Below are 22,760 nucleotides of genomic sequence, written 5' to 3'. Positions count from 1 at the left end.
TGCGCCAGCATGACAAAGACACAATCGAGATAACGCTTCTTGACACCTGGGTAGAACATCGATGTTTTTCTTTTGGTTTCACTGTGAATATCATTCAGCATCCGCACCGCATCACTGCACATAAAGCTTCTATTACGATGGCAGAAACCATAGAGTGGTTCGGTCTGTCATTCTATATCAGTCATATCCTATTATCAGCTTGCTAATGGAAATTCAGGGGCCACGACGTTCCGTTTGAAAGCCAACGGCCTTGTCATATTTCTTGATACATGGCTGGAGAAGCCCTCCGCTCTCCCTAAGTACTTGGACATTGACGATGTTACTGAGGCGGACTACATATTCATCTCACATGCACACTTTGACCAGTGAGTGATGTTTTCATCCTCCATCGTCATAGCCAATTCCCTGATCACATGTAGTCTACCGGGAGCCGACAGAATAGCAAAGAAGACTGGGGCCATCGTCATTGCCAATGGTGAAGCCATCAACCTGCTGCGCTCGGCCGGCGTTGACGAGTCTCAGCTCTTTCCTGTCGCAGGCGGTGAGCGAATCCCAATGGTCACAAAAGCCGATCGCGACGCCGCCATGGCGGGTAAGATACCTCTCGCCAATGGCCCACCGGGGGCACCCGCAAGACCGCACCATTCGACGGCGGTCATGTCCGTTCACGTGTGGCCCTCTTTGCATGCTCTCATGCCGGGAAGTGGACACCATGACATCCCGGACGAAATCGATACCGGAACAGAGTACACAGGCGAAGCAACACCATACGTCTGCACCCTTGACGTGACCATGGGTATGAAATACGCCCTGATGAGGCTCAAGGAAATAATACCTCCCGACCAGATGGATGAGGGTACACGGTCAATGGCAGATTACATGGAAGATCGAGATCGTCACGTCTTCTCGAATTATGATGGAGGCCAACTGGCGTACAACTTTCTCATTGGTCCTGGGAAAACGTTGTTCTGGAACGGACATTTGGGAGGCTATGAGGGGATCCTGAAAGCCATTGAGCCGGCTCCAGATGTCGCGATTCTCGCCATTGCAGGGAGAGCAAACCTCAATGGGCGGCCCTACAACGGGTCTGCTGCTTCATTTGCCGTGGACGAGATTCGGTGGCTTTCGCAACCAAAGAAAGTCTACTGGTGTCTACACGATGAAGGGTAGGTTCATGTTCCTACTAGATTCGAATTCACTGACAGTCTGACACTTTCTAGTGCAATTAGGCCATTTCGAGTAAACACTGCCGCAGCGACCGCGATGGTTCACGCCAAGACCTCAACCAATGTGGAGGATTTGCGCCCTGCCACACTAGTAAAGCTGTTTTGATTGACTATTACACTTCTGGGCTGGCGGTGTATAGTCCGAAGTGTTTAGGATGCGCGCCTTTGGACTTGTTGCATTTCGCGTGAAAGAATTTGTCTACTACATGGCTTGTATCTGCTGCTAGTAACATACCACCACAACATCGTGAAGTGCTCCGAACGCTGTGGGCAGATAGCCGGAGTCGTCCACTTACCGAGCTCCGAGGTGTCAAAGCTTGTTTGAGTAGGAGGTGGACGTGAGAGCTTGAGCCAACGGCGAAGCTTCAACCCTGTCAATGAGGCACATGCATGGGGTAACATCCCGCGGCGGAGGTGGGGGATCTTCGCGGGGTTCGCAGCGAGGTATGACACTTTGACCACCAGTTGCCTCGTTAGATCTTCTTAGGCAAGAACATGTTGCTGCCGACTGTAAATGCCGAAATATTGTGTAACACGGAATATGCTATTGTCCGAGTTCGCCGGTGATCACGTATGCTCGTGTCCAAAGTCGAGGATTATATCTAATGTATATATGGTAATAAATCAGCTAAGTCGTGTCCACCAAAACTTTCAGAACGGTCAAGAGATCGACAAGATGGCTGTACAGTTCAAAGTCATCATTGCTGGTGGAGGACTTGCCGGCTGTCTCCTCGCCAATGGGCTGGTCAACAACGGTGTCGATGTGTCGGTCTACGAGCGGGACGCGGAAGACACAAAACGAGAAGGATTCCAAATTCGGCTGGGCGAAAGTGCGCTGGCAGGATTCCGGGCGTGTCTGAAGCCATCCGAAATTGCAACAATTCAGTCGAAGTTCAGCCAAATGTCATCGACAGGACTCACCGCACCAGCGATATGTAACACGAAGTTCCAGACCGTGCTTGATCTCGGGCAGCTGCCTTCGTACGCGGCATCGTGGGGCATCAATCGGGTGGTCCTCCGCGATATTCTAGTCAACCCACTGAAAGCAAAGGGATGTCTTCACTTCGGGAAAGCCTTTGAGGGATACGAAATTGTTAAAGATGGAACCGGGCAAGAAACCGTCCGAGTTCACTTCGCGGATGGATCCACGGATACATGCGATTTATTGATCGGGGCAGATGGCAGCAATTCTAGAGTACGATTTCAACGGTTCCAAGTTTTATTCTACGGACGTACTGAGCTAAATGGCCGCAGATCAATAAACAGGTCGGAGCTCGCAATCTGGTCCCGGTTGACAGCCATGTGATGATTCTCAGCAAAGGACCGTTACCACAGGACTGGACTGAGAAGCTGCCACCAAGGCTGCTAAAAAGTCCAGTCATGGTATGGGCAGGCGGCATTTCTATGTACTACGCACGTAAGCCTCAAGACCATACCGTGTCCTACTACGTGCATGACTGACCCGTGTTTAGTGTTCTTGCCAAAAGCTGAGCAGCCAGCCGATGATTCAGAGAGCGGACCAAAATATAACGTGAAAGAGGCTTCCTTTTACTGGGGGCTTCTGATTCCGAAAGATCGAGTGCCGAAGCAACAGGAGCTATCGGAGATGCAAGACCCACTCCAGATTTGTCTTGAGGCTACCAAAGACTGGGCCCCCGAGTAGTATGCGCAAGCCCCTTGACAAGCTAGACATATACCCATGTTCTAACAATCATAGCCGCGCAATGTTGACGACTGGGTCAGAAGACAAGAACAAGGATTTAGTTACGGCTACAAGATTACGCGCAAGCAACAAACTGCCAAAAGCCTGGCGCAAGAACGTCAAGAAAACAACTGGAGACGAGGGCCACCCTCGCGTATGGCTTGTCGGAGACGCAGTTCATGCGATGCAGCCAAACCGGTAAGTTGATGGTCCTTGGACCAGAAACTCACGTCACACAAGCTATTGCTTACAAAGTTTAGGGGTATGGGAGGCAATCAGGCGTTCCATGACTGCGCTGATGCACTTCCTCGAATTCTCGAGCTGAAGGAGAAAGCCCAGACTGGAGAGAGGCCATCCTCGGAAGATGTCAGCACGGCGTGTAATCGATATGAAAGTGCGATGATCGACAGAGCCTTCCCTTGGGTCAGCAAGAGTGGAGGCACGAGCGTTCCCGTGAGTTATCTCCCGTAACATCTTGAAACTTTCTGCATATCTAAACGGTTCATATAACAGACTGTCAACCTGGACGGCATCCTCGGTACAATCCTGTGGATCATTGGCACTTTCTTGGTGTCTGGATACATCTTCATGGCTCGAGTGATGAAGCTTGGCGTCAGGAGTGGATGAGATACAAGTCATCAACTACAGAGGCTGCATGACCACTGATTTTAGCTATTTCATATGATCGAAGCTTTGAAATCGTGCATTTATGAGGTTAAAGCTCTTACTCAACTTCCAATAATTTCACCCTTCATGCAAACCGTGCTGCCCTTCTCCACTAGAACCTCACACGTCTTATCATCTTGCACAGACGTCGTGCGGATTGTGTACTCATCGCCGGCGTAGAGCGGCGACATTGCTCTATATCCAACTTGTCGCACTTCCCTGCCGTCTTGCCCGTAGACATCCCTCCAGTAGTCAAGCATGTTGATCAGGTTCAAGGGTCCATGGACCACAACCTCGGGATGCCTCTCAATATCCTTCGTCCAAGGCTCGTTGTAGTGAATCATATGGCCATTAAATGTAAGAGCCGAGAACCGGAAGAGGCCAACGGGTGACCATCGAAGATGCCGGAGGACACTGCCGTCTGAACCATTCTCATCCGTGATGGTTGACGGCCCAAAAGACGGTTGCCTGTTAGCTCGCGGAGGAGCAGTCTTTGCAGCCAAAGAGACATTGACTTCTGGTCGGAAAATCCATGACCTAAAAATTTGTAAGTCATGGAAACAAGCATGGTAGCGTAGAGGGCGGGTAAGGCATACCTCTGGTCCTTCACAACCAGTCCGTCCCGTCCCCAAAACTCTTTTTCGACGTCCACGAGAACCATCTCGTCACCGCTGCGGCTCTTCTTCGGCGTAGCGCCAACAAGCCTCGTGCGCTCTTCAACCTCTTCGCCAACTTTCAGCGAGGTCCCCTCAATGAACTGCATCTTCCCGCCAGCCCACATCCGCCGCGTGAACGGTGCTGGCGCATTGAACGTCTTGTCCGTCCCGTCCATGCCCAATTCGCTTTCGACCCCTGTTGGGGTGAAGTAAACAAGGTGATACCCTGGTGGAAGCGGCGTGCCTTGCTTGGGCGGTTCAGCGGAGACGTCGATTCCCGGATGCAGCTGCTTGCGATTGAGTGTCAAGCTGAGGCGCTGCAACTGATTGGAATCGAAGAGTTGTTTGCGCGTCACATCTTTCCCGGCAAAGGTCTCGAGGAGTTCTGATGCTGCGTCAGTTGCATTGGTGGTCATGGACCTTCTGCCGCGTGATGTACAGCGTGAGATCGCCGGTCGTATCTGATGAGCAAGGGAGGCCATGTTGGCGGTTGCAGGCGCGATTGGTGTTGAAGTCCAAATCCAAGATTGAAAGAACAACTACAATTGGGTCGTTGGGAAGGGAGGAACACATGCAATAACCTCGAAAGATATCAAAGCCGGCTAATGTCCGTCATCCGACGTCAAGCTTTCATCTCGGCGAGTAAAGCCCGGCATGGGGAGATCGCACGCCGAGGAACCATCCCAATTGGGGAATGGACTGAGCACAGTGTGTTGATCGCGGGGTCTGTGGGGTAAGCGGGCTCTTCGGTTATATGCTCTCGGCTTCTTCTTCCTGCGGGTGGCTGAAGTAGCCGAGTCGCGACCCTCGGCTCAAGAAGCCGAATGTTGCTATGATGCAACCAGGGTTTCCGCGCTTCTGACTAGGGCAGCTACAGGGAAAAAATGAGTGCTTAGGAGGCAGTTTCTTTCGTTCTTTGACTTTTAAATCCGCTAGGCCAATTCCGGGGCGTCATCATAAGCACCGCTGCAAGAAATTGAGGCCCTCGACTTGCATTGGACCGTTGGCGTAGAGTTGCGGGTCCAGGAAGAGGCCGAGATCACCAAGGGCATGCTCGCCTTCCCAGTTGGTCTGCATCAGGTTAAAGTATTGGTCCTCTATGGCGTCCGATCTGCTTTGCTCCACGGTGTCTGTGGAAAGATTCTGGGGTGTGCTAGCTGTGTTGAACGGGCTCAGGCCTGCCGTGGATCCTGATGCCCCATCAGCTGCCGCAGCATCGGCGTCTTCGTTGTAGATTCTCTTGGCAATGGGCTTGTCGAGGTACTGTAGAAAGAGATCCAAGACATTGTTGTTGATTCGCCAGTAGTTTTGTATCTCTTTTAGCCCTAAATGACACATCTGGGCTCTGTGAACTGCGAGCTGGCGACCGATCCCATCGGCCGACTTGATGTCGATAGCGTGAATGCAGAGAGCCGCGAACAGGCTTGTAAGTCTGAGATATTAGTGAAAGCGTCTAGAATTAAGAAGAAATAGCGCTCACAGATGCATTTGGCCGTATTGCAAGGTTTTCTGTGCGAGCATGTCTTCCGCTATCCTGCTGATTCGACAGGCAGCTGCGAGGGCGGCCTTTTTGTCCTCTTCGTCTCGATTTCGAAGCCATCCATTGCGATGGACTAGGATGCGCAAGTGACTGTGAAGCTCATTAGAATTACAGGGACGATTCTCAGCAGTGTTCCGGCTATACTTGTAGGCAAGATGAATGAGGCATGTCAGGACTGACGATTGCCCCTCCTCGGGTTCTCTCCTCAATTCTTCTGGCAAATTCTGCTTCCACTGCTCGAGTTGTTGCTTCAGGTCGCGCACTTCACCTGGCGCAGGAGGACCACGGCCCGGCGCAAAGTGGGTATCTGTTATCCTTCCGACTATACACCTGTTAGATAAATAGTATGGGGTCAAACAACGCTGCTCAGCTTACGTAGCCTTGCGATGTCTACCATATTGATAGCGTAATGCACATGCTCAGAATCTGATGTGCCAAATGCTGTAGCTGGCTGATCATCCGTGTCGCCCTCCAAATCGGAGGCGGTCAGGGGCTCGATGTCGCAGTCTTCGTCTCGTATTCTACATGGAAGGCCCAGTGATATCGCCGCTTGTCTTTCTCTCACCTTCAAGGAGTTAGTGAAATCTCAACAGCGTTGAGAAATAGCTTACGTAGATGGACCACCAGACTCTTCTTCTCATTCGGGCAAACTGGGGTTCTCTCGTGATGAAGCGTGTTCTTTACGATCGTCAGCTTGCCCCAGTATTGAACCCACCTCCGTTGACTTACGATCTATGGAGGCCATGCGTCTGCGCAAGAGTCAAGACACATCCCAGCCAGTATCGAACATCTCTCCAGTCGGTAGGACCGCCCCTCCAGAAGCTGCAAAGGAACAAAGATTGGATGAGAGTGAATTCGTCTTTTTCCCAATTGGAGTGAAAAAGAATCCTCGCACGTGAATAAGTCACACTCTTCGCTTCTGAGCGATCTTTGAAGCCCATAGCTGTAATGGTAGCCTCATCGCAGTACGTCGACCCGATGAAGAGCATCGCCTGCAACAATAGTGGCGAGATATCCATTGTCGCAAGCCTTCGCGCCACGTCTGCGCGATCCAGTATTGGGAAGCACGGGTGAAACCATTTGAAGTATGCGCGAAGGGCAGGCAGACAGCTCTGCATATCGGGAAAGGTCAAGGCCCCTTCATCCCTCAGGTATCGCTCCGTAGCCGAGCTGATATTGTTAATACTAGCAGGCGAAGTCCCCAAATCTTGCGATTGAGGTGTCTGGGGGACTGGAAAGGCCAAGCGACCCTTCAATACAGCGTCTCCCGCAGTCGCGTCGGACCCCGGCTCAGGGGCACCCGGCACGAGGGTGAGGAAGTTGGACTCTCCGAAGAAGCGGCTACTTCCCGTGCCAGTTGCAGAATGTGATGACGCGGGCGTCTCAGCATGAAATGGTGTTTGTGATGCGCCAGAGTTGGAAAGACCGCGAGACGGTGAAGCAGTGCTCATAGAGGCAAGGGTTGCCGCCACAGCAGACGTGAGCGCGGAGGGCGGAGCCGGTACGACAGGCTCCGGAGTAAAAGACGCTGCATCTTCTGATCGCTTCTCCTTCTTTGACTTGCGTGGATATCTGCTGCCTTGTTATCATTTTGATCGAGAGGAAAAGTGATTGCGCAGTTGACTCGCCTGCCTCTTCTCGAGGGAAGAACTTCGCATGTCGCGTTCGAGCTCTCACAGTTTGAACAAGGAAGACGCTCTGTGACGTTGCAGCGAATTCGTCGTGAGTTGCACTCTTTGCACGCGTGCTTCGCGCGAGGTTTCTTGAGGCCTTCTGTGGGCATTGTAAGTTGACTCGGGCCACCCGTGATCGCGTCTTAGAATGATGGAATGGGTATCATCGGATTGTTTATTCGTCAAAGACGGGACCAAAATTCATCGCTCAGCGCCACAGTTCGAACTTCACAGTGTTGGACGGCGCACTGTACCCACATGGGCCACATTCTCGGCTATCACATCCGTGGTGGAATCCGGGGGTTCTCTACTAGCAGCTACCCCAAGATGGATTGGACATGATACATCATCTAATATGACTTTACCTTCTCCTTGTCCAACTAGAACGATGGCCATATCAAATTCACCACATCCACTTCAATGTTGAATTAATCTCGTGTCCCCAAATAATCCCTTGTATTGTAACAAGATGGCTATGTAAGGCAACAAAGCTCAAATGCGGCTGATGATGAGAAAGACACGTCCAAAAGCCTTCGAATTATCCGCTTATCCGCCCACATTCATACAAGCGAGGTTGCTACCCTGACAACAGCTGCAGAAGGAAGTTGTTGGCTTACTACCCGTGTCGCAGAGGAACTGGTGGCGCGAGATATATGGTCAGTCATAATCTAACATAAGTCTTGCTGATTAGAGTCTTACGTTGGAGGTTGAAAATGAGTTGCTACCGCAGCAGCTTTTGGTGACAGATTTATGTACCGTGGAATCCATGGGATGCTCAGCATCGGTACAGAAAATGGGCCCTGCAAGTGAGCTACAGCGGGACTGAAGGTCAGCCTCGTTCGATGAAAGTGGTCTAGAGCATTTCAGTAATTATCGTACCTTGCTCCGAAGAGCGCAACTGCCAAAATTGTTGTTGGCAACATCGTTAAAAGAGGCTTGGTGTCTTCTGGTGGTTAAAGCTTGCTTCTGATTGACACGGAGTTGGGCTCTCTTATATCTGCTTTTAATATCAATTAATCTTGGAACTAGTTATGTACACAGAAGGAAATGCCAGCTCATTTTTTTCCTGACTCGCAAAATTACTTCACGGGTTGTCGGCATGTTCTATTTCTCTAAAATACGGACATTCGTAGATTGACTCGCCGGCACTTTCCTACCTCGGCACCCTAGTTTGAGTGGAAACCGGAGGCTCGCACATTGCCTCGCCGAGAGTTACTTGTCTCGACCAAAATTTAGTCTCTACGGAGAATCTTTCAATTAACATGGTTGTATTTAAACTTTCAGTCTTCAACCCAAGACATCGCTTATTATACGCCAGTGTGTGTTCTTCGGTCCCATCCTCAATCACGAGTACTTGCCTGACTCCGGACTCAATTAGAGATGAACAGGTAGCTGCAGCCAATCGTTCATCAATGAAGTTCATCTCAAAGTTTCAGGGCCAAGTTCCCTGACCCCCTGCTCGAGGTCTACCATGTCTTCATAATACACAAATAGATACACAATGTGCAAAGATGCAAGGTTGGTCTGCCTTCATGTCATTGTATAAAACGTATCATTACGTCTTTTTAAATCTTCGCCGTTTCTAGTAACTACGAGGCAATTGAAGGACCTTCTCTCCAATGTAGTTCAGAATCATCTCTCGACTAACAGGTGCAATACGAGGAACCAGGCACTCTCTGAAATACCTCTCCACATCGTACTCGGCCGCGTAGCCCATACCTCCGTGTGTAAGAACAGCTCTCTCGCAAGCCGTAAAGGCAGCTTCTGCAGCCATGTATTTGGCGCTGTTGCAAGCCACTCCAACTGCATCCTGACGAATGGACGAGTCCTCCTTGCTGGCGTCATACAGTCTTGCTGCGTGGTAAGTTGCTAGCTTCGCAGCCTCCAACCGCATGTACGCATCAGCGAGCGGATGCGCGATAGCCTGGTTCTGCCCGATCGGCCTCTTGAAGACCACTCGGTCCCGGGCATACTCCGCGGCCTTGGCTATCGCGGCGTAGCCCAGTCCCAGCGCTTCACCGGCAAGCAGGCAGCGCTCAGCGTTCATGCCGTGGAGGATAATCTTGAAACCCTGGCCCTCCTGGCCTATCAGACTCGAAGCGGGGATGGCGTAGTTGTCGAAGAAGACCTCGTTGGCGTCGACGGCACGGCCGCCCATCTTCTTGATCTTGCGCATGTCCAAACCAGGCTGAGAGCGGTCTAGGTCGATGCAGAAGAGCGAGAGACCTTCACTCGGCTTCTTACAGTCCTCGAAGGCCTTTGTGCGGGCGAGGAGAATCATCTTGGATGCGACTTGCGCGCAGGTGATCCAGATCTTCTGACCGGTAACCAGGTACGAGCCGTCTGGTTGCTTCTTTGCTGCGGTGGAGAGGCGTAGGGTGTCGAGACCAGCGTTGGGCTCCGTGACTCCAAAACAAGCCCTCCATTTGCCGGAGATAATGTTGGGAATTGTACTCTCGAGTTGTTCCTGAGTCCCAAATTTGGCAAGTGGCTGCGTCGCGTAGACGTTGGCGTGGATGGACTGGGCGCCGGCCATGCCTGCGCCGGACTCAGTGATGGTCTGCATCATCATCGTTGCCTCCGAGATTCCCAGGCCGGAGCCACCCAGCGATTCTGGCAGGGCAATACCAAGCCAGCCATCTTTATGGTGCAATCAGATGTGTGCCAGGAGCCAAAAACCAGGACTTTTAACCCCCGCCACCACTATCTCAGAGGCCTCATCGTACTGCCGTAACCAGCAATCAAGGCGTTAATTCACCACCTTCTTAATACGTCATTTTGCCGCAAACAGATCACTAGTATGAGGTCTTCATCAGTATCAAATTCTTCGCAGAAGAAGGCGAAGGATAGGGGGTTTATCAACTCCTACATCTTCTTTTGCAGTCAAACAGTAACAACAACGATAGCTACCATAACAACAATCCTAGGCACTCCTTTCAACAACAAAGAAGGCGATAGTATTCAAGACAACGCAGAGATCCCCAACGCTAGAGAGGATGCAGGGATGCCCCCGCCGCCGCCATATCAACGCCACGCCCCCCGCACTTCATCAACAGCAAGGGTTACTTAGTCCCACGAGGCCCTGCAGCTGTTCCTCATCCTAACCCAGGAACAGGTCAACGAGGGGAACTTACCCAATAATCGAAGCCCATACATCAACCACGCAATAGGTAACATCCTACCGCAGATGCAAGCAGAGTTCCCAGAGCCACCGGGATACACCCAGAAGACCCTCGTCAACAAGTTCAAGTCCTTATCGTATAAGTAGCACAAGGTCAAGAGCCTCCTCCGCTCAGGCGTCAAGTACGACAACAAGTCTAGTATAATATATACATCAGAAGATTGCTAGCAGGACTTCATCGCCAAGAACCCTTACCTACAGGCCATCAGAAAGAAGGGCTTCCCATTCATCAACAAGTGCAGAGTCTTATAGCCTAACCAGGTGTCAACAGGCCAGTTTATCATCAAGGCAAGCAGTACCAACACCATCAAGATTACCTCTAACGACAAGGATAAGGCAGAAGAGGTTAAAGTAGCCCTCAGCAAGCCCTCTCAACACCAGAAGAGGAAGCAGTCAAACTTTAATAACCCTGGAGATAATCCTATAGCAAATGCCGCCACACCCACCATAGCCTCATCAGCAGAGCCAGTTCAACACCGCTTAACGAGGCAGGGTGAGGAGAGAAGTCATCAGTTTAACAAATTCAGCAAGCATATTAAGAGGGGGATTAATCAACTTAGAGAGGCGATCTCTACCCCTCACAAGGTAGGGTCAGGCAACATCAACGCAGCAAGCCGTGATTTTCAGGCGTTATTTAGGCATCACGTCAGGGCTAGCGCAGCGTCTCATCTTACTCAATACTTTAGAGCCCATACGTTAGAAGCAGTCGCTTAGTTAAGTATTAAGTCGATTAACAAGAAAGAGGCTTTTTTAGCTAAACTGCAGTTAAACAGGCTTAACATTATACTTAACAACTAACTATTAATTTATTTACTAGCGTTTACTAGTTATTAAATAATACACAATTTTTTTCTGCAATTATCAGCCTTTTTTACTAAGTTAACCACATCAAAAAAAGAGCTCTTTTTCTCTCTACCTCCAGCATCAACTCCAACATCAAAGTTAACATCAACATCAACAACCCACCTCACCAGCCAACCTCACACTATACAACCACTTCAATCGCATCATCATCATCACTACACCTATCATTATTATTATCCCTCCTTCAAGCCCACCTCGCCTCAAGAGCTTCCCACGCCCAGATCGCTACATCATACCGCACTGCCTTACCAGCCCTCATACCAACCACCTCATTCGCCTACCTTCTTACCATCTCCAACGCCCAATCCTACGTAAGGTTAAGAGGTACGTCATCCTGCCGTTTAAGAGCAACAAAGTTATGAACCACAGTTACCACATACACCATTCTAACTTAATCTTTATAGGAGTACTCTGCCAGGCAGTTCTCAAGCAGAAGCCACCACTTTTTTATATCGCCAAAGAGGTTCTCAATCCTCACCCTTCTACCAGCATAGAGTATATTATACGCCTCTTTTGCCGACGCCACATCAATATAAGCCCTCATTTCAGCCTAGTGATACCTCTCGCCGAGGAAGGGCGTCAAGATGCCCCTCTCACAGGCAAATCCAGCATCTCCAAGGTAGTACCAACCTACCAGCAGGTTAAACGATCAACTACACACCTACCACATCAACGCTGCGTCATTCATAGATCCTTCTACGCCTACCAGTACATATATGAATATTCCGTTAAATCGGATCGCATAAAGTACGTTTTGCTACAGCTAGCCCTTACAACTAATAAACCTCTTTTTCATCCACGCGGGCACGTAGGCAGGCAAGAGAGTCCCATCTATCGCTCCAATACAGCCTGTGAAGCAGCCATACTTATCCTTCAGCTCAATCTAAGGTGATACGTATAAGGCGTCTAGCTACTTAACAACCTCATCGTAGAGGGCAACAAAGCCAGTAAGTACTTACTGATATATCTCTAAGACAGTACTCTACGCTACCTGAAATTTATTCAAAGTTATACGCTAACGCACCCCTTAGCCCAATATATACAAGCCAATCATCAGCTTATACTCAAAGCTCTAATACTAAGTATCCTTAACGAAGTTATAGTGTTATAGCCAAGCCACGATATTCATAAAGTTCCTCTTCAAGACGCAGAACATCTAGTAGAAGTTATCGCAGTCACCACACAGCAGTGAGGCAGCATACTCCGACGCCCACTCCATGCCACCAGGGTATCGAATTACCCAGGGGCCGGGCTCGTTAATAATATCGTCAATCAGAGCCACAACAGCCACAGCTACAGCTACAGCAGTAGTACCAGCAATAACAGCAAGTTATTAAGAGGTGTTCATTTTAATACTTAGAATATAACTAACATAGAACAGGGATATACGAAGTCCACCCTAGCACTCGAATCCTGGTACTAGCCCTGCTTTTTAACATGCCAGGCCAGACAGCAGAATCCCTCGAGAGTGCGCCAGCCATTCCTGAAGCATACTATCTCATCTAGGGTCTCACAGAGTGACTTTTCATAAAGCCAGGCTAGTGCCAGCGTGAGGGGGGCATCATCGGATTCAGCAAAGTGCCCCGAAAAGCCGATAATTAGGGAAATTATACATGCTTACATCATCGACAAACCCTGGTTTTTGGCTCCTGGCACACATCCGATTGCACCATTAGCGAGGGCAGCGTGAAACTCTTTGGGATCCTTCTCTGTCTGGTCGCGTTCTTGCCAGTATGTGTTGGGAAACTCAGAGCAGATTTGACTGACGGCTTCACGAACTGTCAGTTAGTTTTCTGTGAAGCCCGTTGTCTCCATTATCCTCCGGCGAGCTGACGTTGAGAAGGCCGCTGGACGCAGGCATCCCGCCGTCCTGACCGCCGGTCGGGCAACGCGCCAAAGACTCCGAGCGAGAGATTGTGACATGATGAATAATACAGGAAATGATGGACCTGAAGAAGTTGATTCGCTGGATTGAGAGCAGGACGAATCCTCTGGCTCTAAATAACAACATCCATCGACTCCAAAGGCCGACTCACTTCTCTGAAAGGCATTTCAGGGCGACTTCAGACTCGGCAAATGGCCCCGACAGCATGCATTATTCCCGGGCATTTAGCGACCGGAGTGACGCCACTGAGTGGGTGATCAGCGGCCGGTGATTACGCTGTTCTGCATAAAGCCGAATGGACAAAGAAGTAGCCGATTCGATGTGCATGCACTGACGCCGTCACTTGTTCCTGTTGGTGACCTCGGCCAGCACAGCAGCTGATGGGATCTGGTCGCTGGAGGCAGCTTCATGATGAGGATGACTTAGAAAAGTCATGCCAACCCCTAATGCACGTATTACTTCGGGATTTAAATTCCCAAGCCAATCAACCCTCACTTAGCACTATCGTCCACCTTCGCTGAAGACCATTTGCTTTTACCATTACCTCTGAACACCCCTGTCTCCAAAACAAGATGCCGTCAGGACGTGCCGCTCTGTCGCTCTTGGCTACCAGGGCATCTCCATGTCCGCCCAGAGGCGCATGGGGTATCAAGCCCGCCATGAGACCAGCGAAAGCTTTCGTACGATCTCCATTCCAGCAAAATATCGCCTTGAGAACCATGGCATCCACAACATCAAAACCTGAGAGAGAGCCACTACCTCTTGAAGGCATCACCGTCGTCAGTCTCGAACATGCAATCGCTGCACCTTTCTGCACTCGTCAGCTCGCTGACATGGGCGCTCGTGTCATCAAGATCGAGCGTCCAGGTGTTGGTGACTTTGCAAGGGCATACGATACCCGAGTTAATGGCATGGCATCACATTTCGTCTGGACCAACCGTTCAAAAGAAAGTCTAGCACTCGATCTCAAAGACCCGAAACACTTTGAGGTCCTCAAGAAGCTTCTTGCCAAGTCGGATGTGTTGGTGCAGAACCTGGCGCCGGGCGCCACGGAGCGACTTGGCTTGGGCTACTCAACACTCAAAGAGTCGCATCCGTCTCTGATTGTTTGTGATATCTCGGGCTATGGGTCTGACGGCCCCTACAGAGACAAGAAGGCGTATGATCTTCTCGTGCAGAGCGAAGCGGGCTTCCTCTCTGTTACTGGCAACGGCCCGGACCCAGCGAAAGCGGGTATCTCCATCGCCGATATCTCGGCCGGCATGTACGCCTATTCCAACATTCTGGCCGCCATTTTGAAGCGCGGCAAAACGGGCAAGGGGTCACGGATAGACATCTCGATGCTTGAGAGCATGGTTGAGTGGATGAACTTTCCACTCTACTACACATATAATGGGGCCCCGGGCCTGTCCCGCTCCGGCGCCTCCCACGCCTCTATATCCATACGGCCCATTTGAGACGGGTGGCGGAGGCTCGGTCATGCTTGGCGTGCAGAACGAGCGAGAGTGGGCTAACCTTTGCCGAGACGTTCTTGGCAATGAGGCTCTTGCCAAGGACCCAAAGTTTGTGAGCAACACCCTCAGAACGCAGAACCGTGATGAGTTGAGAAAGATCATCTGCGACGCTTTCGCCAAATTTTCAGCAGAGGAGGTCTTGCAGAAGCTGGATAAGGCGTCGATAGCCAACGCCAACGTGAACGATATGCAAGGCGTATGGGATCACCCGCAGCTTAAGGCAAGAGGCAGATGGACGGACGTCGAGACAGGTGGTGGAAAGGTTCCTGCTCTGATCCCACCTGGCTTTGGAAACGTTGAAAGCTCGAGAATGGAAAAGGTACCGGAGCTTGGAGAACACAACGAAGCCATCTTCAAAGAATTGGGTATCGAGCAGTAATGCGGTAGATTCAGGTAGCCGTTAAGACATATCGTTCGAGCAAACTCTCACTCGCCATGCCCCTAGTCGTCACCTTGACCTATTAACACTCCAAGCTAGGGCCTTATCGCATCACGATCACTATTTCACGTCATTGATTGGCTTCTCACGCTGACCTACCTGAACCCCGCAGGAAAATTGTCGGCATCTTCGATTCTGAGATGGCTATTTGGAAACATTTGAGCTATCATCCATGCTTTCCCCGCACGATGACCCCGTGGGGTGATGGCGACCCTGGTTCTAGCGGATAAGACGCGCGGGGAATTAATCCCGAAGGATGCTCCAAGGTGGCATTGATGGGTCCGTCTTAGGAAAGGTGACGGGGAAAAGGAGGCTTCAGGGCAAAGTATAAATCCCACGGACCTTGTTCAGTGAACCACGTTCTGTACTTGAAAGTTGCCTGTCGCTCAGGATCACAAAGACAATTTTGTCTCCAGTATAATCACTCCCTAGATCTTCTACTTCGACCAACCACTCGGTGATTATACCTCCATTGCCCAAGAGCCAGTAAGATGGCTGAGAAAACCCATGATGGCGACGGCACATTTGACGTACACGATGACATCGAGAACGGCAAGCCTTCGGACAGCCATGTCGAAAACATCAGGCAATCGCAACCTCACTTCGACATTGACCCTGTCTTGAGCAAGAAGCTTGACCGCAAGTTCGACTATCACATCATTCCCTGGCTTTTTGGTATATGGTGCGATCTCCAATATCATCTTGTCAAGTTCTTACACTGACACCTTTGAGGCTATTTGCCTTCATTGACAGAAGCAACATTGGAAACGCTAAGATCGATGGCCTTACCGAGGACCTCAACATCTCCACTGGAACAAAGTTCAACATAGCGCTCTTGGTATTCTACATCCCCTACATTCTGGTCGACGTACCGAGCAACTGGATTGTCAAAAAGGTCCGGGCGGGTATATATCTTCCGACTTTGATAACGTGCTGGGGCATAGTAAGCACTTTCCTCGGCTTCACTAAGAGCTTCGCCGGATTGGTAGTATGCCGCCTCTTTCTAGGCCTTTTTGAGGGAGGACTCCTGGGAGGCATTGTGGTATATCTCGCTATGTTCTACCGAAGACATCAGATGCTCTACCGCATTGGCTTATTCTACTGCGCGGCTCCTCTGTCAGGGGCCTTCGGGGGGCTTCTTGCGACTGGCTTGGCTACGATTCGTCACGGTGGCTACAACAGATGGCCCTGGATCTTTTTCAGTAAGCGCCCCTAGACTGCTGCAACTTGATGTGCTAATCAGCTGCAGTTGAGGGAATAATTACGACGGTGTTTGGCATAACATGCTTCTTCTTTATGCCGAGCACTCCAGCCGACGCGAGATTCCTCACTCCTGAAGAACGAACACAGGCCATGAAACGTTTGAGAGAAGATTCTCATGGGGCAACAAACGTTGAGGATGTCAACGACGAACACTTTAGTTGGCACTGGGTCAGAATGGCTGTGCTTGCTCCGCAGACCTATTTCTGCGCTTTGGCATGGATCTTTCTCCTTATCCCACTTTACGTATGTCTTCCTCCAACAGCTCGCTCGGCGGACCCTACATCTAACCTCTTTCCCAACAGAGCTTCTCGCTGTTCCTCCCGTCGATTATACAAGGCCTAGGCTATCGCAATACCACCCAAGCGCAACTTCTCACTGTGCCTCCCAACATGGCTGCCTTCTTCGTTGTTCTTTTGACAGCCAGCTTGTCAGACAGGATCAAGGCCCGTGGACCCATCATGGCTGTGGGGACTCTTGTTGCTCTTTGCGGATATATCATGATTTTGGCGTCGAAGTCAAATGGAGTGAGATACGGCGGGACATTCTTCGTTGCAACAGGCGTTTATCCAGGGTCGGCAATGATTATGGTAAGTCTAAAGCCTGTTTATCACCGCTCGGATGAGAGATCTCTAACATGGTTAGGGCTGGCTTTCGAACAATTTGGCGCCTCACTACGTTCGTGCCACTGGTGTAGGACTTCTCATTGGCTTGGCAAATATGGCTGCATTTCCAGCAACGTTCATCTACCTGCAAAAGAATGCGTAAGTTCTCGGAGAGCATGCGAGACTCCATGTGAAGTTGACCATCTGATATCTAGTCCGGATTACATCCTCGGCCATTCTATCTGCATCGGTTCTCTAATTCTATGTTTTGCTACCGTTTGCATTCAGATGTTGTATTGCAGGTGGGAGAACATGAAAAGGGAAAGGGGTGATCGGGATAGCCGGCTGATTGAGGATCGAGTCCATCTTCTCGGCCATCGTCACCCAGCCTATCGCTACACACTTTGATTCAGAAGCCCAAAAGCCTGCATCATGTAGATAATATACCTAAAGCCCTGAACATGGAGCCACGCAGTATGGTGCTTGCCGAGTAAAGCACTGATTGGGAAGCTCACGAACAAATCTAGGACCGTAGGTAACTGAGGGTATTCAATGATGGAACTCAAGAGACGTCCGTTCATTTTCGTGCGGATTTCTGCCGCAAGAATGTTGACAGGCATGGTAATTCAGCTGGACTGAGAAGCGTTAGCTGCATCAGAGATAACAAAACACCAGAGGTTTTATGTATTTCTATCTACTCGTTTCAGGAAACAGGATTGAATTAGATGTCTCTAAATCTTCGAGCAACCCATCGACAACGTGCTTATCCCGCCAGTCAAGGCGCTGTGGTTGGACGTCTAGCTCATAGCTCGTATTTTCCGTCACTGCATCTTCCCAGCATCTCACAACTTCTGGATTGAGTGCAGAACTCCATGTTGTCCGGATATCAATGAAAGCACATGGCTTACTGCAGCAAGGCACATACCCAAAAAAGAATCCGACATAGTTTTCTGCGTCCCATGACCATATGATCATCTTCTCCAATTTAGGCATTCGCATTGCGGCCTTTCCAGCTGCGAGAAGAACGGTGTCCATCATGTCCTCGTCAAATGATGAATTTGACAAATTGCAAGATAAGACAAGTTGATTCAGTTCAGGCCAGGCTTGTCTAAGAGACTCATTGGGTATTCCCAAATCCCCCGTGCAACGGAAAAAGTCGAACGCATCAACTACCCGTGATGTAATCAAGGACTCGAGATGGAGACTCGCGTGGAAACAGGCGAGTGCAAGATCCTCCCTCTTCTCCGTGTACGGATTGTCCTCCTCTAAGAGATATGCGGATTCTCTGACCACCATGCGTTTGACCCAACCCCTGTGTTTTTGGAATAAGGCCAAAAAGGCGTCGTCTCGCAAAGACTGGTCTTCTCCGAGTTGCGAGCAATGTGGGTGATATACCACTCTTGTCAGGTGGTTCATGCTCTTGAGCAGTATGCTCATAGCATTTGCTGAAGCGCTTCGTGTTGATTCAGAATAGAATATCCACACAAGCTCATCCACAATAGGAACTAGCGGCAGCTTTTTCAGTTTGAAATCTAGCAGACTGCCTTGCACCCTTGGGGGCCAGTCTTCAACATCGCCCGCGGACATGACGTTAATACGAAGCGCCAAACCATGGTCATGCTCTGGGCCGGTCCAGTTTGCCAAAACTTTAAAGAGCGAAAACACGGCCATCGTGAAAAGAGCATTGTTCCTCCGAATCTCCTTTTCGGTCTCGACCTGCACGTCGCCTGAAGAGTTTCCCGGAAGCTCGATATTGAGTACAATTTCTTCAACAAAAGTCCTGCGGTCGCCTTTCACCATCTCTCCGAGAGCCTCAATTTCAACTGGAGAATTGGTTAACGTGACATCCAGGCTGTTGAACGTGTACTCCTCGAAGAATCGCTGCCATTCCTTGGACACGCACGCCAAAGTTGACAACTTTTGAGGCTTCGGAACCAGCTCGGGCTCCGCAAGCATGTTGGCTTGCGGGGATTCCAGCTCAACTTCCGGGGCAAGATTGTCGAGCACCGCATTCGTGTTGTTAGCTCGCGCAAACATGTCGTTAGCTCGCGCATACCAGTCGTTGGTTCGCGCAAGCAAGTCATTGTTTAGCGCTATAACGTCGTGCGTCGCACCTACGTTGATGCCCCGCGCAAGCATGCCGTTTAATAGCGCAGACATTTTATGAGTCTGCACAAGCATGTCACTGAGCTTTCCAATGATTTCGACGATCTTCGGCTTTGGAGAAGACTCCTCATCAATATTGGATTCCTCATCAAGGTTGGGTACCTCATCTGCGCCATCGACATCCGGATCCTCGGCGGCGTTGGACTCCTCATCAAGGTCGGACTCCTCATCGAGGTCGGACTCCTCATCGAGGTCGGACTCCTCATCGAGGTCGGACTCTTCATCAATGTCGTCCAGAATATGCTCCAATATCAAACAACGAAGTTCTGTTGGTAAGTCTGTAAACCGAAAGTGAGAATTTGGCTCCGAGCTATTATTAAGGGGGGCCTTTGAGTGCAAAGTTGGATTGCATGGCTCCATGGTGACCAACGGAGCGCTTAGCGATGTATCCAAGAATCAATATCGTGTTGTGCCGCACCAAGTGGTGATTTGGGGGTATCCTCGCCTCGTAGCACTGAGGGTGTAAACAAAGTATGGATTGGTTACAGAAAGTAATAGCTTTCGGGCAGAATTGGTAATTCATGATATGTATTCTCAACTCGGTTTCTCCGAAGTGATCGTGGCTTCCTTACAATATGCGCGTTTGCAGGACGTTTCTCCGAAAGCCAGCGCGCCCCAAACTTGAATTCAAGCCGGAAACAAAAATTCACGTATTGAAGTTAGAGGTCCTTTTTCATTTTCAGCTAATCAGACTCAACTTTGCCAGAAAATCTCAAAACCTTCCTGCCTATGCCACACAGCGGTAGGATGCTGCTGTTGATCGCTCCACTTTCTTAGCAAACCTCATCAATATCAACGCGGCGCCACAGTAGCAAAGACTGTGTTTGCGACCTAGTAGGCGTAGAAGTTCGTGGCCTCCTCCTGCGTAGTTCTTATCTGTCTGTTCATTCGTACCAAGATGAACTTCATCAACCACGCCGTCATTACGACGCCCATCGAAAAGCCAATGCTCGCAATCATTGCCTTCCTAAAAAGCGGGCTGTCGCTGTCGGGCCAGAGATAGGGCGTGTATACGAATGACAGGTTGCCTAGTGTATTGACCATCGCAATCGCAGCCGCCTTCTTCTCGTCCGTTTGGCCAACAGTAGCGGCCGTCCACGCAACGTTAATGTTGTTCACGCCGTACGTGGCGCCAACAAACAGGACCATGGCAAAGTACCGTGCACCAATGTTCATCGTGCTCGTCGCGACGGCAAAGCCGATGCTCGCCACTATCTTGGAAACGGTAATATGCCAAGTTCGCTCGTTGTATCTCCCAGAAGACCAGGACACTAACACAGATGCTGCCCCGGCGATCAGGTAGGGCGGGCATGTGAGTACTAGCGTGATGGTTGTATTGAAGCCGAGAGACTTGACCGCAGTCGGCATGTAATTCTTGAAGCCGTTGGCGGACAGATGGAGATTGCCCATAAGAGCAAAGACCCAAGTGCGATAGTCTGTAGCGGCTTCCCACAGACCGGACCATGTGCTAGTCGCCTGACGCTTTTCTGTGGTGTCTTTGGCGACGCGGTCATGGGCTAGTTGTCGCTGCTCTGGCGTAAGCCATCGGGTCTCGAGGGGAGCGTTAGGAAGTAGGAAGAAAGCGACAGCTGCCACGCCAACTGCCAAAAGTGTTAACAGACTCATACCAACAGGATGGTGGTCATTATGGCGTACCAGTGACAACTCCTTGTATCAAGAACAACCATCTCCAACCAGCGAGGCCGTGTTTACCGTCAAGGCCAGCAAAGACACCAGCCGCGATCAAACCCGAGAATGAGCTTGCAAGGAGATTTCCAGTATAAAACACAGCCAATCGAGTTGCAGTCTCTTTCCTAGTGTAGAAGAGGCTAACCATGTAGCAAGCCCCGGAATAGAAGGGCGCTTCGGTGATCCCCAGAATGAGCCTGGCCGTATATGAAGAGTCAGCTATCACGAATACCGAAAGGGTACTGGACATAGTGGTCTTACCTGCAAGCCAGCATGCCATGGTAGTCTTTGACAATGCATATGAGAGTCGAAACAACGGCCCAGGCCATCATCCACCCCGACATATACCAGGCGGGCTTAACGCGGGTGACGAGCATGTTGGAAGGAATTTGCCCAGTGATATATCTGCATCATCTTGTCAACTCTCGAGCTGTCGTATCCGCTCTTCAATAGCTTACCCCACGAAGAAGATGCTGACGCATGTGTTGTACTGAGAACCGACCATATCGAGATCCTTATCAAGATTGTTAAGCTTTCCGTTGACGATAGCGTTTCGGTCTAGGAAGTTCTACGACGTATTAGAGAATCCAATCCCGAAGATATTTGCCCGATGCTCTCTTACAAGAAAGTACATGACCCATAAGATTGGCTACGAAGAAATAATTAGCGAATTGTCATCAACTTAAACCCATGTCTCCAGGGAAGACGTACCATGAGGTACAAATCGAGCTTCTTCACGAGAGCAATTTCCTTAGGGTCGACCTTGTCGACGGATCCAAACTTGTCGGGTTGCCTTCTCTCATCAACAGGCTTGAGGTCATCTTGATAGTCGACATGATCAACGACGCAAGTTTCTTGGTCCTTGTGCGGATCCACCTGAGGTTGTTGACTGACGGCCATGATGATGAGGGTTTGAGAATTTCGTCGATGCTTACGCGAAAACAACCAGGACAGAATGTTCATAAGGTGATTATCATGTTGGAATACAGAATTGGGAGGACGTTTTAAGTCATTTTGCCCAACGCGCGCGGCGCTGCTACAGACGCTTAAAGATGGACGGAAACGTCTCAGACCAAATTCTTATCCTCAGTCATCAAAAACGAATGTTCGCAATATTGCACCAATCAAGTTCACCTCACCCGATGCTTTCTCCCAGGTGTAGGCAAAATCACTGCCGCAAGTGGGCAAGTCTGGGGTAGGGAGGACTTCTGAATCTGGGGTACATATATGAAATCTTGGCTTCCCCGTGGGGTAGATTGGACCCATCGAAGGATGCTTGCTAGCGAAGGCATGATGGCGGGCCAAAGTCTTGGTGGCGGTAGGTATGTTGGCACACTCCATCTGCAGCCGACGAAATAGCGCCGTCTGTAACCGCAAACGAGGGGTTGCCTGCCTTTCTAATGCTCCAGATCTCGGGGCCATGAAAGCCATTTAAACCAACGGAGCTATCCTGACGGCTATGCACGACGGCTTCAGTGACATGCAAAAGCATGGGTCCGATAAGCTGAGTCCTCGTTGTCATTGGCCTCTTGTTCATCCGGAAAACAGAGCCTGGCAACTTGTTCTTGTTTCCGGGAAGTAAGCGAAACAGCCGACGAACCGCTGGGCGAATTATGATTGGCTACGCTAGCCCCCCTCATCCCTCCTCGAGATCCATCTCTCTGGATACTTTGAGTTCTCCCCAATCATGTCCT

The 22,760-nt window shown here is 50.2% G+C and overlaps 7 protein-coding genes across 7 annotated transcripts; 3 read left to right on the top strand and 4 right to left on the bottom strand.

The window, feature by feature from the left end:
• Positions 1-137: 137 nt before the first annotated feature.
• CGCS363_v009142 (UPF0173 metal-dependent hydrolase) lies at positions 138-1,332 on the top strand (the record flags this gene model as incomplete). The annotated part of the gene is made up of 4 exons (XM_036640991.1): positions 138-162; positions 218-365; positions 420-1,166; positions 1,221-1,332. The coding sequence occupies 4 exons, from the start codon at positions 138-140 to the stop codon at positions 1,330-1,332; spliced, it is 1,032 nt and encodes a 343-aa protein (XP_036492755.1).
• Positions 1,333-1,902: 570 nt separating this feature from the next.
• On the top strand, positions 1,903-3,555 carry SAT7 (FAD-dependent monooxygenase SAT7; the record flags this gene model as incomplete). The annotated part of the gene is made up of 6 exons (XM_036640990.1): positions 1,903-2,421; positions 2,481-2,643; positions 2,699-2,888; positions 2,944-3,126; positions 3,189-3,381; positions 3,442-3,555. The coding sequence occupies 6 exons, from the start codon at positions 1,903-1,905 to the stop codon at positions 3,553-3,555; spliced, it is 1,362 nt and encodes a 453-aa protein (XP_036493731.1).
• A 101-nt stretch (positions 3,556-3,656) lies between these two features.
• Positions 3,657-4,732, bottom strand: meh (Mesaconyl-C(4)-CoA hydratase; the record flags this gene model as incomplete). Its single annotated transcript, XM_036640989.1, has 2 exons — positions 3,657-4,131; positions 4,191-4,732. The coding sequence occupies 2 exons, from the start codon at positions 4,730-4,732 to the stop codon at positions 3,657-3,659; spliced, it is 1,017 nt and encodes a 338-aa protein (XP_036492753.1).
• A 472-nt stretch (positions 4,733-5,204) lies between these two features.
• CGCS363_v009139 (Cutinase transcription factor 1 alpha) lies at positions 5,205-6,809 on the bottom strand (the record flags this gene model as incomplete). The annotated part of the gene is made up of 6 exons (XM_036640988.1): positions 5,205-5,682; positions 5,731-5,880; positions 5,935-6,112; positions 6,166-6,355; positions 6,402-6,468; positions 6,520-6,809. The coding sequence occupies 6 exons, from the start codon at positions 6,807-6,809 to the stop codon at positions 5,205-5,207; spliced, it is 1,353 nt and encodes a 450-aa protein (XP_036493241.1).
• A 9,028-nt stretch (positions 6,810-15,837) lies between these two features.
• On the top strand, positions 15,838-17,374 carry CGCS363_v009138 (putative transporter; the record flags this gene model as incomplete). Its single annotated transcript, XM_036640987.1, has 5 exons — positions 15,838-16,028; positions 16,079-16,548; positions 16,596-16,852; positions 16,912-17,196; positions 17,252-17,374. 5 exons carry the CDS (start codon positions 15,838-15,840, stop codon positions 17,372-17,374), a joined length of 1,326 nt encoding a protein of 441 aa, XP_036493242.1.
• Positions 17,375-17,901: 527 nt separating this feature from the next.
• On the bottom strand, positions 17,902-19,737 carry CGCS363_v009137 (uncharacterized protein; the record flags this gene model as incomplete). Its single annotated transcript, XM_036640986.1, has 1 exon — positions 17,902-19,737. The coding sequence occupies one exon, from the start codon at positions 19,735-19,737 to the stop codon at positions 17,902-17,904; it is 1,836 nt and encodes a 611-aa protein (XP_036493441.1).
• Positions 19,738-20,208: 471 nt separating this feature from the next.
• Positions 20,209-21,966, bottom strand: CGCS363_v009136 (putative transporter; the record flags this gene model as incomplete). The annotated part of the gene is made up of 6 exons (XM_036640985.1): positions 20,209-20,978; positions 21,034-21,263; positions 21,328-21,471; positions 21,525-21,634; positions 21,689-21,715; positions 21,778-21,966. The coding sequence occupies 6 exons, from the start codon at positions 21,964-21,966 to the stop codon at positions 20,209-20,211; spliced, it is 1,470 nt and encodes a 489-aa protein (XP_036493442.1).
• Between the last annotated feature and the right edge of the window lie 794 nt (positions 21,967-22,760).

The sequence above is a fragment of the Colletotrichum siamense genome (assembly GCF_013390195.1).
Source record: "Colletotrichum siamense strain Cg363 chromosome Unknown KSG_Cg363_contig06, whole genome shotgun sequence".
Classification (NCBI taxonomy): domain Eukaryota; kingdom Fungi; phylum Ascomycota; class Sordariomycetes; order Glomerellales; family Glomerellaceae; genus Colletotrichum; species Colletotrichum siamense.
This window is presented reverse-complemented; position numbering and strand designations above follow the sequence as displayed.